General features: G+C 63.7%; 2 protein-coding genes across 9 annotated transcripts in view; one reads left to right on the forward strand and one right to left on the reverse strand.

Moving 5' to 3' along the window:
• Positions 1 to 15,241, forward strand: part of IFT140 (intraflagellar transport 140) — a 62,842-nt gene that overhangs the window by 33,265 nt on the left and 14,336 nt on the right. The gene's annotated exons all lie outside the window — the stretch shown is intronic.
• TMEM204 (transmembrane protein 204) lies at positions 395 to 13,325 on the reverse strand. Of its 2 annotated transcripts, none has more exons than XM_003124720.4 (3): positions 12,372 to 13,164; positions 8,387 to 8,542; positions 395 to 1,050 (listed from the first exon to the last, which is right to left on the reverse strand). In XM_003124720.4, exons 1-3 carry the CDS (start codon positions 12,649 to 12,651, stop codon positions 806 to 808), a joined length of 681 nt encoding a protein of 226 aa, XP_003124768.1. In that variant the 5' UTR covers positions 12,652 to 13,164; the 3' UTR covers positions 395 to 805. The 2 variants fall into 2 exon arrangements, with proteins under 2 accessions (XP_003124768.1, XP_013843231.1); XM_013987777.2 differs by lacking the exon at positions 395 to 1,050 and adding an exon at positions 5,366 to 7,444 and having other exon boundaries at positions 12,372 to 13,325.

Genomic DNA, 15,241 nt, shown 5'->3' on the forward strand with positions numbered 1-15,241 from the left:
ACGTGGCCCCGCCGTCCCCGGTCCTGACCCCTGTTTGGTGCCTCTGTCCAGCCTGGGGATGCAGCCTGCTCCCCTCCTGCAGGGTCAGGCCCAGGGCGGGTGCACCCAGGGGTCCTGGAGCGGCCTTCTGTAGCCCACCAGGCATTTGGTTGAACTTTTCTAGGAAAAAACTGGCACAGTTGTTGAGCTGCCATTTGGTGGGCCATGTGCAGGGTCTTTAGAAATGTGAGCTTCTGAACAGCGTGGGGCCCGAGTGACCCACAGCTGCTCTGCCGCCGAACCGTTAAACTGGTGCACCCCCTTCCCTTACCGCCGGCCCGGCAAAGACTGCGGGGGCAGTGGGCCAGGTTCCCTTCACCGCGGCAGCGTGATGGAAAAAGCACACGTTTTAAGCTGTGGTGAGAGGTCTGCATTTTATTTTAACTTAGGAAAATAACCAAGCGTAGATGATATGACTGTCACAATCCTGTCGAAAAGCCGCAACCATCTGACTCTAAATTCTGAGTCACCAGAGGAAGATCAGAGACAGTTCAGGAAACTCTTCCCCAGGCCCTGCTTTACCAAAGTGAACGTGACCGAGGGCGCCCGTCTTGGGGGACGCCGAATAAATTAATCTTGGGCCAGGGCGGAGAACACAGCAGCCACCGCCCGCTCGAGCTGCCCCCCGGGTCAGCCACTTGCTGTGTCCATGTCCAACGTAGAGATGCTCCCGCAGGAAACCGCCGGTCACAGCTCCCCACCAGCAGCGCCCGCTTCCTAGATGCCCCCTCGGCAGGTGAAGCCCCAGGCGGCCTCCCTGCAGCCCTCAGCACGGCGACTCCACGTAGTCATTGTCCAGCCCTCGGCGAAACCTTGCGGCCAGGGAGCGGCTGATGACGATGACACGGGGGGCCATGCAGTCCTCCCTCCTGTGAAGAACGTTCCAGATGAGCATGGCAGCGGCCAGCGTGGCCAGCAGGCAGGCGCCGATGTCCAGGTAGCAGGACCAGGACAGGTTGGTGTACGGGCCGATCCTGTAGAATGTCACCAGCCCGATGACCAGGACAAAACCTGCAGACAAAGGGCAGCGGTGAGAAAGCCTCGCTGGGGGACCTGCCTCCCCCACCCCCTGCCCTGGGTGCCGCGTGCTGCCTGTGACCTGCGGGGGTCAGGCCACTTCCTCGGCCGTCCTCTGCGAGGTGACATGGACACTTGCTTCCCTCACCCCGACGGCCCAGCAGTGACTGTGGGAGTGCCTCACCAGCTTACAGACACATGATTCGCTCAGGGAAAGCGAACGCAGAAATTCCCTGCATCTTCTCTAGAAACACCTCAGATTGGTATTTGACTTAGTTTGAATTCCTGCTTTAAGCGTCTTCGTATCAGTGTTTGCTTTCAGAGAAGGTAGATTTTCTTTCAAAACCTGAGACTGCCCAGGGCCTGCTCACTCGGACGCAGGGGGAGCTGGGCCATGGGGTGTTTCCTCTGCCTTCTGAATAGGCGCGGCTGGTTCTAGAATGCCCCTGGCCCACCCCCGTGCCCTGTGCTTCTCCCTCTGTGCCCACTCTCTCCAAGGTGACACCAGAGGGGCAGGGCGTCCTGGGCTGCGCGGCACCTGCTCAGACTCCGTTAACTCACAGCCGGCGGTTCACAAGGAACATCATCACTTTCACCGCTTTCATCCTTAAGGAGCTCAAGAGACTTGATTGGTTAGTTCTTAGAGTCCGAGAGCCAGGATTTCACACCAGGATCTGTTGGCTCGTGTACCGGGGCCCTGATGTTTGAGGGAGCTCAGGTCTGAATCTGGACTGGAATCCTCGGGGCGGCCAGCGAGCCCCGCCCTCTGCGGCGGTGGCCTGGCCGAATCTGTTTCTTGCAACCCAAACGCCTGACAGGACAGAGGCTCCCGGGAACCGGGACGGGTCCAGATGGAACTTTGCAGCCCCTCCCGGCCTGGTCCCGTCCCCCGGCCTGGCCTCTGGCCAGGCCGAGCTTCGCGCTGCAGCCCCTCCACCTGCCCTGCACGGTGACATCCTCACTCTGTCCCCGTGGCCTCCCTGCTTTCCTCAGGAAACCAGAGCCTGCTCGACCCAGTGTGGGCCGGAGCAGAGGGCAGCAGAGGTGCCCACTGACAGCTTAATAGCTGTGTCACCAGTTGGTGCAGGGGACAGGCCGGAGCTTCCTAAAAACACAAGCATCTCTGCGCCTTCCAGAGGGATAGGCTAAACACTCAGCTGCCGCGGTTGTGTCAGCGGTGGTGATGGCGCCTGCTCCCTGTGCTGATCCTTGTACTTTGTGGAGCTTTTGAAACATGGCAAGCGTCTCCATACTTCCTTTCTGTCAAACATAATTCTGTTCGTCGTGTGCTCCTCTTCCCCAGCCAGCAGAGCGTCCTCTGCCCACGACTTGGTGCCACGGGATGGGATGGGCATGAGTCAGGCCTGGGTGTTGTGTAACATAAAGGGAAGTCCTTTATCTGTCCCCTTGTCTTCACTCTGTCTTGGGACATTTTTTGCCAGCGAGGGAGCTCGCAAGCCCTGTGTCCACCCGAGTCAGAGGGATGGGGCAGGGAGGGTGGGTTAGGCTGCCAGGCTGTGACTGGGGAGAGGGAGGCAGAGGATGCCCAGCAGGCGCCCCCAGCGAGGCCAGCAGGGCCTCTGGCAGCGGGCGGGCAGTGTGGACCCAGCACGGCCGGAAGGAATTTACCCAGCGGAGCAGCTGCTGTGCTCCAGCGTCCACCCTCTGCTGTGCTCAAAGGCTTTTTTCTCCCGTTCACTAAAGCTTCCTTTGGGTTGTGCGTGTTGTAGGAGCGGCTTAATCTGTTATGTGGCCTCAGCTCAGTTCTGCAGCATGGTTCGTCAAAGGAATGGGGTGAAGGAACCGGTCCCCCCGCAGCCACCAGGGCCACAGGGCTGTCTGACTGGGGGGTCGGTCTGTGTCACTGATGAACAGCGGGGACCTGAACTCACTGCAGGACAGTTGAGCAGAAAGTTGTGAGAGTGGAGACCGGTTCAAAGAGGTGACCCTGAGCTGGACACAGCTGGGCACCCTGGCCGAGATGGGACACGGGGCACACATGTGGCCCTAGGACCTGCAGCCCACACCCACGACTGTGCCTGAGTGAGACCCTGCCTGTCATAGCGCACAGCAGACAGGATCACGACCCCACAGCAGCAACCTCTGAAACTTGGGTCCCTGGGAGATGCCAGTCAAGGGAGGACATGGGCTCGGCCAACAGGCTGCGACCACCAGGCACGCAGGCAGGGCACACGGGATTCTCAATGGCATTGCTGTGTCTCTTGAGTCCTTTTAAGTAAGATTCACAGTAGAGCACTTGGAATGCCCGGAAGAGTAGCTGATTGGGGACTCTTCCGTCAGCAAGCACTTTCTGGAGCTCCTCACAGCACCGGTGACATGCCTTTGGCTGCCACAGCAGTGTGCTGGTCACCGTGGGAGGCTGTGGGTGCGTTGGACACATCACCCGTTGACCTCGGCCTCCCCCAGGCTGCCCACTTGTGACTGGCGAGCAGACCATTTGAGACGAATCCATGCATGGCCTGGGATGTGGGGTAGAGCACCTGGCCCCCGGGAAAGGAGATGCCATGAATTACGCTGCCACCACCAAGTCCCCTGAGCTTTTAGGAACCGAAACAACTCAGACGGACAGGACCCCAGAAGCCAGGGCTGAGCAGACGTCACCGTGTGGGCACCTCGCTGAGCCGTGGGAGGACGTCACTCCCCAGGCTACCCGCTCACATTGGCTGGTGTCTGCGTGTGCAACAGTCGTGGTCAGACCCCGCGCGGCTGCTGGGGTGCAGCACAGGGGTGGTCCTGGGGTGGCCCTCCTTTGGGGAATGAAGAGGAGGTCAGGCACGGCCCCGAGGTGCGCCCTGCGGCCCAGCATCAGGACGAGCGGCGTGGGAGCAGCAGGCAGCGGCTCCCCAGCGCAGCTCCTGGCTTTCGGATGGCGGATCGGGTGGGGGGCCTTTGGCGGTAAGACAGGTTGTAATTTTGTTGCCGTTTTACTCTGCCGACTCCTTCCTCTGGATGTTCAGCTGTGTCCTTGGCAAGGGGGAGCAGGTTTCTTACATTATAAGAGGAACGAGGTGTGACTCGGGGTGAGCACAGACCGCGGGTGGAAGTGCTCGCGCAGAGTGCTGGCCTCTGGGGGGAACTTTACAGAGTGAAATGAGCAAGTGGAGTCCCACCCGCCTGCCCTTGGTCCTGCAAGTGACTTTTCCAGTGTCCAGCAGAGGGGGGGGCTGGGCTGCTCTCCAGCCCCGTGGTGCTCTTTCTCCCGCAAGTGTCGCTCAGAGGCCGTGCCTTCTAGCTGGTGGGTTTTTTCCAGGAGAAACAGGAAGGAGAAGCCTAGTTCTGCGTCCCGGTGTGGTTCCAGCTACCTGACTCGCGTCTGAGTCAAGGCCACACTTGGCTTCTGCTTTATCTCAGCTCACCGTGGAGCACGAGCACTCAGAGAAGGGGTCTGGTCCCCTACATTAAAAAAATACACTTAGTCTTGCAAGAACCCACAGCACCCATGGGCCCAGCTGCTGGGCTGCAGGCGGATGTCACACGTTGCTGCCGCGGGGACGCCTGGCCTCTTCCCTGACCAGCGGGAGCCGTGCGGCCCGAGCAGACACTGGGAGGCCGTGCCCTGGGTGTGCCACCTGTGCTGCGGAAAGCCACAGAGACGCAGAGAGGCCACGGCTGCCTCCGCCAGGCTCGGGTCCAAGGCCTTCTGACTCAAACCAGCTGGGCCCCTCGACGGGGCCCTGCGCTGGCCTGGAGCCGCGGGTCCCATCTCTGTCATGGCCGGACCTTAGGGTCCCCTTCTCCTCAGAGTATCCCCAAAGCTGCGTCTGCCAGAATTTTCAGTGGCGTCGATGTTTACACAGACAAATCTCAGGGCAGAGCCTTAGCCAGCGCACTGCCTTCCCACCGTGGAGTGACGGACTCAGTCGCGTGAACTTGTGTTTCCAAAGCAAACAGCCCCTTCCTGTCAGCTGGCGGCCGCGGGTGGCGCGGTTCACAGCCCCGCTGCCCTTCCTGCCCGCCTGCTTCCCAAGGCTCCGCCGGCCGCACACACGGGGCGGGGGGGGCGCTCGGGGCTCCCGACACCTGTGAGCCGCGGGGCGGGGGCTCCACTGGGGAAGGCGCTATCCACCCGCACGCTGAGTGGAGAAGCGGGTGGATGTGCAGGGCAGGGCCGGTCTGCGGGGCGGGAGCAGAGGATGGGGAGCTGCCGGCCAGCCCGACATGGTGCCTCTGGACCGCCCAGTGCAGAAAGGGCCGTGTTCCCACCGGAGGCCCTCGGGGAACAGCGGGACCCCCACCAGCTCTGGAGAAGCCAGACGGCCTCCATCGTCACCCTGGCTGACCTCTGGAGACAACCTTCTCGGCGGCGCAGAACAAGGAAAAAAATCTTGGAATGTCCAGAAGGGGAGACAGAGCGGCAGACGTGGGGCCCCTCCAGGTCCCCGCAAACACCACTCCTGAAACCGGCTGCAGGGCGTGGGGGCTCGTGTCCAAGAAGGGGCGGGCTGGGGCTGCCGGCGGCGGCAGCACTCGCAGCAGCATGACACGCTCCCAGGGAACTCTCTTGGCGGTGAGGGCGCAGAGGGACTGGAAGGTATTTTTTCAAATTTAAGGTAAATTAAAATTACCTTAAATTCTACATAAAAATTGGAAACTTTTGCATGTGGTGGACTGAGCTTGGTAGAGTAACTGGGTGAAACATGTGATGCTCATCTGCCAGAACGGCCATCCCTGGGCTCCCCCGGTGTCAGTGCGGGATGGGGTCCCCCCGGTGTCAGTGCAGGATGGGGACCCCCGATGTCAGTGTGGGGTGGGGTCCCCCCAATGTCAGTGCGGGGTCCTCTCTGATGTCTGGGGCAGGGTCCTTTGGCACCGCAGCCCTGAGCAGCAGGGGGCCGCCCTTCCACAGACCCAGGCAGGCCTCGTGCAAGCTTGGCAGACTAGTGCCCAGAAGGGGCTGAGAGCTGCCTGAGCAAGCCACCCACCTCCGCTCCCCTCCCGCCCCGCTGGCCCCAGCCTTCCCGGCCCTGGGATCCGGCGCCTGCCTGTTCAGGGAGCACCTTCTCCCCCCGCCCGCGCCCACCCTCTGGCCCGGTGCTGGGGACTCAAGGTTCCCTCGCATAACAGGTACTAGCAGGCATTTCCCCTCCTGGGACAGGATATCCTGGCGCCCTTCAGTCTCTCCCTGACTGTTTAAAACAGACCAGAGCACAGGAAAAAACCTCACTCTAAAATTAGCAGTGTGATAGAAGAAAGGCACAGAGCTGCATTCTGTACTGTTTGTCAATGAAACGAGTCTAAACAGGGCCAAGTGCATTTCCTCTCCAGGCCACAGCAGGCCCGCGGGGGGTGACGGTCGGACACTGGGGGTTGGGGGGCCTGCGGAGGCAGAGGGACTGTCCGAAACGCCGCAGGTGCCCCTTGGGCTTCTGGCTTTTTCCGTCCGCCTCTGCCTGACTGCTTGCTTTTGGACAGAGCCTGGTCCAGCCTCTCCAGAGGGAGAGCAGCACGTGGCCCTGGCCCCCGCCGGGCCAGGCCAGCCCCCCGCCCACGAGGCCACCTCGGCTGCACACCCGCCCGCGTGGAGTTTTGTCTCCCTTTTTAGGAAGGGTTGTTCGGAAACAACAGTGTCAGTCGGAAACAAGAGTTTGCGGGAAGTGAGATGCCAGTTTTGACACCAGACCCACGGTGTTTTTCCTGATAGTTCTACATAGGTGTCTCGAAGCCGTTTGCTGAGAACTTCAGTGACAGAGTCGGTCCTCCTGCCAGGAGGGGTTACTTTCAGAATCAAGACCCGGTACTCTCGTTTCTTTACGGCCACAAAAAGGTGTTTTTAGCGCAGCTTTCTTTTCCAGTCCCGTTCTCAGAATCTCCCACTTCCTTCTCGAAGGGACGGAATTACAGACCCTCCCCGAGAGAGGCTGGTGTCAGGGCTGCCTGTCGATGTACGGCCTGAGGGCAGGGGGTGATTTTCTTACACATCTGGCACTTGGAGTGTCTGTTTTTCTCCACGGCTCTGGGAGGGAGGAGGCGGGGGTCCAAGACCCTGCTGCGGGTGCCTCCTGAACCCCCAAAATCAACCAGGCGCGGCGGGCGAGCCCCTGTTTTGCAGTCACGTGACCTGAGGTGCGGTTCGCCCTGGCCACGTGGCTGGTCCGTGGTGGAGCCGCAACACGGCTCTGTTCTCCGGACCCCAAGCCTGTCTCTTTGCTGGGCCTGGGCCCCGGGGGCGGCAGGGAGGGGACCGGCCCAGGGCCACACACCCTGGATGAATAGGGCCCTTTCCAGCACAAGCGCCTCCAGCCTGTCAGCCGCATTCTGGAAGTTGCATCTCTCCAGGGAGACAAGGGCCGGGACCCATTATCCCCGAGTGATTCACGCCAGCTTCCTGCCGTTTCTCCCGCCTCGTGTTGGAACTGCTCCTTCATTGCTGAGAGAGGCAGGCGGTCGGCTGGGAACACCCCCGCCCTTCCTCTGTCCCCTCGGCCCCCCATAGGCAGCAGGAACTCTCAGGCTCCCAGGACCCTTAAACCTCGGCCAGAAAGCCAGGCAGAGATGGAGGGAGGCCAGCACCGGAGTCACGGGTGGACGGTTTCTGGGGTTTGCGTGGCTGCTGGACGGAGCCTCCCTGAACCCGTCCATTCACCCCCATGGGGATGCCACTCCTGCTCCCTGAAGACCGCAGAGTGCCCAGGCCCTGCCCCATGGCACCTGCAGTTGCCCCCAGGTCCAAGATGGCCTCCAGACTGTCGATGACGGTCTAAGGCCTCGCTGCTCTCCCCGACACCGCCCCCACCTCGCCCCCCATGTGCTCCGTGGGTCCTGCCTACCAGCGGGCTCTCTGTGCTCCGTGCTGCTCCCCCGGGAGGGCCCCTCTGAGCCCAGCCGGGCCCCAGGCAGCCGCGCTCATACTCGAGTGGTGCAGATCACCAGCTGGGACCCACATGTGTGCCCTGAACTCCCCACCCACTGTTAGCCAGGAAGGCAGTAGAGGCACAGGCTCAGACGGGCAGCCCCTCTCTGCCCACGTGCCTGCAAGCCCTTGGCAGGCTGCTGCAGCCTCGCGGGAGGGACATGAGCCCAGGCCACCTGCCACAGGGCTGTAGAGGGGCAAAGCAGACGCCAGATGCCAAGACTGTGGGAAGCAAAGCCAGCACCACGTCCCGGACTGGAAGGGCCGGGACCTCAGGCAGGCAGACGCGTACCCATCTCATTGCACCTCAGCGCTTTGCCCTTTGTGTGCTTCTGCTTCGCGTCTGCCCACAGCACCGGGTGGGGTGGGGGGTGACCCACGGGGGTCGCTGTGACTTCAGAAGCCACAGCTGACCTGCCAGCCGGACTGCCTGCCCAGGGCCCAAGGCGGGGTACTTACTTGCCAGCTGGAACGCTGCGGCCATGGCCTCCTCCCAGCACTGGGAATCTGGTGACATCAGAGGCAGGCCTGTCAGCCCCAGGACGAAGGTGAGCTGGCCTGCGGCGAGCGCTGCCGTGGCCACCAGGTTGCAGGCTCGCATCATGTCAAACTGCACTGCGAGGGCCGGAGGAGAGAAGCAGGCTGTGAGCACAGAGTAGTCGCTCGAGGCCCGGCCTCACTGCCCCTCCCGGCTGCCCCGGCCCCAAGCGCGGGGAGAGCACACGGGGCGGACAGGGACGGTGCGGCCCACGCGGGGTGGGGGTTGGCCACGGGAGGTGAGAGCCCTCCCTAGGGTCCCTGCGGGCGGTCGAAGGGGCCCCGCCCCACCCAGGCTTCAGGTGCCACCGAGTCTGATGCCTGATGTGCAGCCAGACACCCTTCACATTTCACGCTCAAGGAGCCCGGAGCCCCCTGGAGGCAGTGCGCCACCTCCTCCGCGGAGGGTCGGCTCCTCTTGCCCACCCCCCACCCCGTCTCAGGCGGCTTCCTGCCTCTCTCCTGCCATCCAAGCCGGAGGGGCCTCCCTGCCCAGATCCCAGGGCTTTTGCCCCTGTGGCTGCAGCTGCGGCTGCTCGGGCCTGGGGGCAGCAGCACCAGCTCTGGACGGCAGTGCCAGGCCCCGACGCCTGGACAGTCAGAGGGCTTCTGGAAGGCACGGCCCGGCACCAAGGGCCAAGGACCATTCTCAGATGGACAGACAGATGGAGACAGTTCCTCTGGCTTGACGGTGCCGTGATGCTCCCGCCCCCTCCTCTCGAAGGTGCCTCACGTGCCGTGGGCCTCGCTGCTGGAGGGTGGAGCGCTCAAGGTTCGTGTTCCAAAGTCTCAAAATCACCATGAAACAAAGCTGCAGTCGCTGGGAACCCTGACCCTCTGAAACGCTGGAGCCGGGTGCCAGGGGCTGGTGGTAGAGCCCGGCGGGCATGGGGCACCAGCACTGGTGCGGCAGTGGCTCCAGAGCAACGTGGAGGAAGGAGCAGAGCTAGGGCTGGAGAAGGAGCAGGCTCGGAGCCGGACTCCCTGCCCACGGGCTTAGAGCCCCTGCCTCCCCGGGGCTTTGCAGGAACCATCCCGGCTGCTCACGAGGTCCCCTCGGGTCCTCGGGCGGCTGCAATGGCACCATCCTTTGCACTCCAGACACCAGCTGCCTTTTCTGGGGAGGCTGTTCATGGCGCCCTTCCTGCCTTCATCACACTGACTTGTCCATGCAACGCCTTCTACCACTCCCGACCAGGCAGAAAGCCGCCCCGCTCTACGAAGTCATAGAATCGGAGGTGGAAGTGGCCTCAGAGCCGAGGGCCGGGAAAACATGACCTTCGCAGCACAGGGCAGGGGGCTGGGACTCGCCTGGAAAAGCCCAGAGGAGTCCTTCCTGTTTCCAGGACTCCATGCCAGCAAGGAGAAACATCTGGGAACGGGCGCTGCCCTCCCGGTGGCCCCGGAGACTCTGGATGCACAGCCCTGTGCTGCACACCACGTGGCAGCCCCCACGCACCCAGCCGAAACGGGGGCCTCCGCCAGGTCACCAGGTGCCTGGGACTCTTTGGAGCCAGAGGTCCCAGAGGGAATAAAGGATGAGAGGAAGCCCCGTCCTCGTTGGCGTCCACCAAGTCCGGGCACTTCCTGTGCGTGCTGGGCAGCAGTGCCCAGGGAGAACCTGGCTCCTGGCTGAGCTGCTGGCAGCGCTCACCGCCTGCTCCCCTGCCCCCGCCCTGCGTCGCCTGGGGGGAGGGGGCTCCCCAGGAGAATTGGTCACGTGATCACGCATGTCCCCTCTCTCGCTTCAGGGAAAGGATGCAGGTGCCTGACGGGATGCATGAGACACAGAGGGATGAAAGTGGCAGAGAAAATGGCCAGAGGACAAGCCTGACCCCTGACCTGGACATGAGGTGTCCCATATCCTCGCCCTGATCAGTGACATCAGTGGGCCAGCATGCGGGAGGGGCCCTGCCCTCCGGGACGGGCCCTGGCACGGAGCTGGAGGGCCTGCGGCAGGCCCCATCCCCTGACCAGAGCTCACTATGTCAGGGCCACCCTCGTGGCTCCGGCCGGGCTCAGTGGGCATCACCAGGACTCAGGCACAGAGATGGCAGGGACCTGTGCACTGTCCCCGAGAGCTCCCTGGCCACCTGCACGATCTCCAGAGTCCCCAGGACGGCCTGGCTCTCAGGAAGCAGCACAGGTCGCCACCCCCGCCCGCAGTGCCCCCTCCATGCGGATCAAGATGGACCAGTCGGGGGTGGTTTCATGGTGGGAGCCGCCCACCCCTCCGCCACATCCCCAACCTGGCTGGAGGCTGGACCATCTGGGCAAAGCCTGGGCTGGAATTTTGCCTGAGAGTTAACGAGACCCTGTGCCAGTTTGATTGAAGGCATTGGCCTGAGGCAAAGCAAGACCCCCGAGCCGGGCCCAGGAGCCCCAGGGAGTGGGTGAGCATGTGCTCCTCTCCCTGCCTCAGCCTCTCTCATGACGAGCTCTGTACGCATGTCCCTTGTTTGGGGAAAAGCATCTGAGGCTTGGGGCATCCTTAAGGCTCGGGTGCTGCAAATGCCAGACTAATGGCAGGAGGATGTTTTAAGTCATTCAGGAGGCTTATCATCAGGTGGTCAGGGGGACAGCACGTGCGGGCAGGTGACGGGCGCTTGTGACACGCAGCAGGGCGGCCTGGGGGCTCTGGAGGCCGTGTCTTCCTGCCCTGACGTGACCCGGCTCAGCAGGAGGACCACGGGGATGGATGCGCAGAAAGGGCCTCTCTGGATGTTAGGGCCGTGGCAGGAGGCCTGGAGCCCAGGCAGAGGCGGGGCCCACGCGGCCCCAGGGTGGGGGCTCGCTCTGGACCTCAGTCACTGCTCTCATTGCTCCTCAAGACAGACGCAGAGCCAGAGGGACCAGCCTGACCGCCAGGGCGCAGAGGCCCAAGCTCAGCTGACCTCCCCGGCTGCGCACAGGCCCCGGTCTGAGAGCCCGAAGAGCAGGCTGAAACCGGTCAGGCTCTCTGACTCTCTTAAGGGAGCTTGTGGTTCCCTGATTGCAAAGGAGCTGGGGTGGGGGCGCTGCCAGGCCAGCCCCCATGGCAGAAGCCCTGTGGGCTGCGGGCGAGGGGCTCGGCCTGCAGAGGTGGTCACACCCTCTCCTGCAGCCTCAGGGTCTTTGCCTGAGAGGTGAGACAACGCCCCCACCCGGTTCCCTCTGCGGTCAGGGTCCCCACACCTGGCGGGGTGGGGACAGTCCCCCAGGCCTGGCAGGCCGGTGTTAGGTGAGGCGTGCCCTCTGAAGCGGCCAGCAGAGGCCACAGTTTCTAGGAAACACGTGTCTCCAGGAGGAGGGAGCAGCCTGTAAGTTCAGCCCTTGTCAGCAGTTGTAAACGGTGGTCCCGGGGTCGGCGGGGGACCTTTGCCTGGTGGCCGTCGTGACCCGGCAGTGACGGGTTAGCTGGTGCGCATCTGCTCCTTACGGACCTTCCCTCCCACTCGCTCAAACCCGACCCCGCTTTCAGAGTCGAGCTGCCACCTTCCAGGCCCAGACTCCCCCTCCGCGGGCCGTGGGGCTCCCAGTCTCCTCTGGGCACCCCCAGACAGTCCCCTGGGCCTCCCTGTGTCCGGCCACGGCCGCGGGCAGTCTGACAGCTGTGGGAAGACGTCCAACCCCCGCCGTGTGTTTCTAAGCTGGTTTATTTTATGCACTAACAATCTTTATTTTCCTCGCTTTGCTTAACGCGATCTGTCCTTTCGCCGGCTGCGTGTGGCAGCAGAGAAGCCCCGCTCCTGCACGGAGGGCCGGGCACAGGGTGTGCGTGGGGCGAGAGGCTCGCCCGGGTCCAAGTCCCCGAGAGCCAGGGCCGCCCCCTCCAGCAGAGCGCCCCAGCCCCGTCAGCAGACGCCCCCCGTACCCACCGCCGTACCCACTGCCACACTACAGGAGGCAGGAAAAGGAGCAGACTTACGTTTGACGGTGCCTCGAGACTCCTGGAAGCCGGCCGCCTCGGAGCCCCAGCCCAGGGCCTCACAGTCCCGCGTGTCCGCCGGCCCGGGCCTGGCCCCCGGGCTCGGTCCACCGCGGGCCCTGTCCAGCAGCCAGCAGGACCGCCACAGCCCAACGCTCCGCCTGCGCCCGTCCTCCAGCGTCTGGTACACCCAGTTAGGGGTGAGGGCGGCCACGTTGTTGAGGACGAGAGAGACGAGGGCCACCAGCACGGCCGTGGCCACCACCTTCTGCACGGTCATCGCAGGCTTTGGTGCCGGCCCCTTGTGGAGAAAGTCCCAGGCCTGGTCACTGCGGGCACCGGGGAACCAAGGCGCTGCCGGGGCGGCTAGAGGACATCAGCGCTCATGCTTGGAGGCGCCGGGAAGGCCCGGGCAGCAGGTGCGGGTGAGCCCGCCTCGCGGCCCTCCTTACCCTGCTTCCTGCACCTGGAGCAGGGCCAGGCCTGAGCCGAAGCCGGAGCTGCCCATCCCGGGGAGGAAGCAGGGGCACCAGCCAGATTCCAGGGTGTGAGGGCGCCGTCTTCCTGGGAGGCGAAGGCCTCGGCAGAACAGAAACCGGCTGGCGAGGCCGGGGCCTCCCTCTCCAAAGCAGCGGCGCGGGGCTCTGAGCTGGCGTTCAGGGCCTCTTGCTGCCGGAGCCCCTGCACGGACAGCGTCCCGGGAAGCTGGCGGCCGCTGCAGGGAAGCGCGGGTGTGTGAGTGAGTGTGTGAGCCTCGCGCCTGCGTTTTCCCCGTCTCTCAGCAGAGAGGAAATGGTTGTTTTTGAGGCTGTTTTTGGTGAGCTGGAGGGCGTAGCCAACTGCAACAAATAGCAGCCAGACACTAACAGGATGTGTTTCCTGATAGGAAAGGCAGGGGGGCTTCTTCTGGAAGCCTGCTCCGGACCCTCCCCCGCCTGCCCCACCTTCCCTGCAGAAGGGGGAGGCCCGAGCACGCGGGCCGGTAGGCCCGCAGGCCCAGCCGTTTGGGGCGGCAGGCGCTGGAGACCAGTCAGCCACCTTGGGGATCAGCGCCCCCAGCCACCAGGTGCTGTTCACCCACGGGTGCTGCCCACCCGAGGGCGCCCAGCGGAGAAGGACCGGCGTGGTGGGGAGGCTTCTTGGATGCCTCTGCCTCCCGGCTGAGACCCCTCTGGCCTAGACCTGCTGGAGAACTGCCAGAGCAGGCCTGCGCCCTCGAGATGCAGGAGTGTGGACTCTGGACGGGCAGTGCGGGGCCTTGTGAGGCCTGGGGGCCTGGGTGGTGTTTGCTGCTGCTGGGCATGCATGTGCCAAGGGTCCAGGTCCTGCATCAGGTGCCCTGTCCTGCGTCGCATAAGGTTGGGCGACGTATAGGGCAGGAGGTTCTGCTCCACCACCTCTGGAGAGCCCCCACCAGCCAGGACCGCTCAGAGGCCCTTACGCCCGGCCCCGGTTTGTAGAGGGGGCTGAGTTTCATCTTGAGAGGCAGCTCTTTGGGGAACCGAGGCTCTCAAGTCCACCTGTCAGTTCCCGGTGTGGACTCTACCCACCAGAGCTTGTAGTAAATGCATCAACTGCAGGTTTGCCACTTTCTTGCCTTGGCTCCTGCCAAACACAGAGCTGCGTCCCTGCTGCCTGTCTTGCTCCAGCCGCCCTGTGGATGGGAAGCTCCCCAGGACCCATGGGCAGGCAGCGCGGTCCTTCCCACGCACGAACCCTCTGAGGAGGCGCAGCCAGGTTCCTGCACACGCAGCGCCGCTGACGGCCTCAGAAAGCGTTTCCCCAGAGCTTCCATGGGAAGACTGGCGTTGCTGCCTTGCAGGTTTAAGTCTCTTACTCTGAGTCGTCTTTAAGCAGCTGATTCTTGCGAAACAGCCAGCACGGGGTCTCGGTACCCGTGGTCCCTGCTTTGCTGGTCCGGGAGCAGCCTCCCACCAGCTCCATCCGGCACAGGCCTGGGCGCAGACACCGAGTCGTCCACCCTGGGCCACCCCAGGGGCCCTGCCTGCCTCCGGGGGCCGGGTCTTCAGCTCTGCCGGGGGTTCAGGGGCCAAGCCCGCGTGCACTTCCCCCTGCACCTGGACCGCGGGAGGGAGTGTCATCTTAGAGCCGAGGCTCAAGGGAGGTCTGGAGGAGCTACGAGTGCGGCTGTGAATCACCCCCTGCTGCCCTGCGGAGCAGCCCAAACGAGGAGCCTCTGGGACCGGTTCTGGCAGCTTCTCGGAGGACAGGGCGCCTCGGTGCCCATTGGGCTCTGCACACACCACGGGCTGGCCTGGACCAGGACCAAGCGGGTGTCCACGTGTTAGACTTTTTGTCCCCAGGCCTCACGGGGTGGAGCTGCCCACAGAGAGGCCGGCCCTCGGGGATGGCCCGTGCCCACAGGCTTCTCCCAGCCCCGTGTGGTGGAGACCTAACGCCTGTGCCGGAGAGGGGTGTGGAAATAGCGGGCGTTTAAGGACCTAAACGGATGGGGGCCTCCTTTGGCGGCCGCTGCTCGGGTCTCCTGACAGCACAGGGGCGAGGCCCTCCGCGACTCTCGGGTCCAGAGCCCTGCCAACCGCGGGTGTCCCAGAAGTTACTCACGGCCTGTGCACCTCGGGGCCGTGGGGTCATTGGGTGGAGGGGCCCCAGCACGTCCTCCCTCCGCCAGCAGCCTTTCTCTGGGAGGCTGGCCAGGTGCAAGGTCATCCCGGGACCTGCTGTCAGCCATGAAGGGAGAGATGCTAGAAACCTCAAAACAAGGGCAACCCCGAGCCCCGAGCCTCTGCCCAGGTGTCAGAGGGCAGCTCGATGGCCCATCCCGGGGCTCGCCTCCATGCAGGGCCCACCTGGGCATCGTGCTTGTCCTCATGGGAGTCGGGAACCCA

Source organism: Sus scrofa, chromosome 3, assembly GCF_000003025.6.
Source record: "Sus scrofa isolate TJ Tabasco breed Duroc chromosome 3, Sscrofa11.1, whole genome shotgun sequence".
NCBI classification, from domain to species: domain Eukaryota; kingdom Metazoa; phylum Chordata; class Mammalia; order Artiodactyla; family Suidae; genus Sus; species Sus scrofa.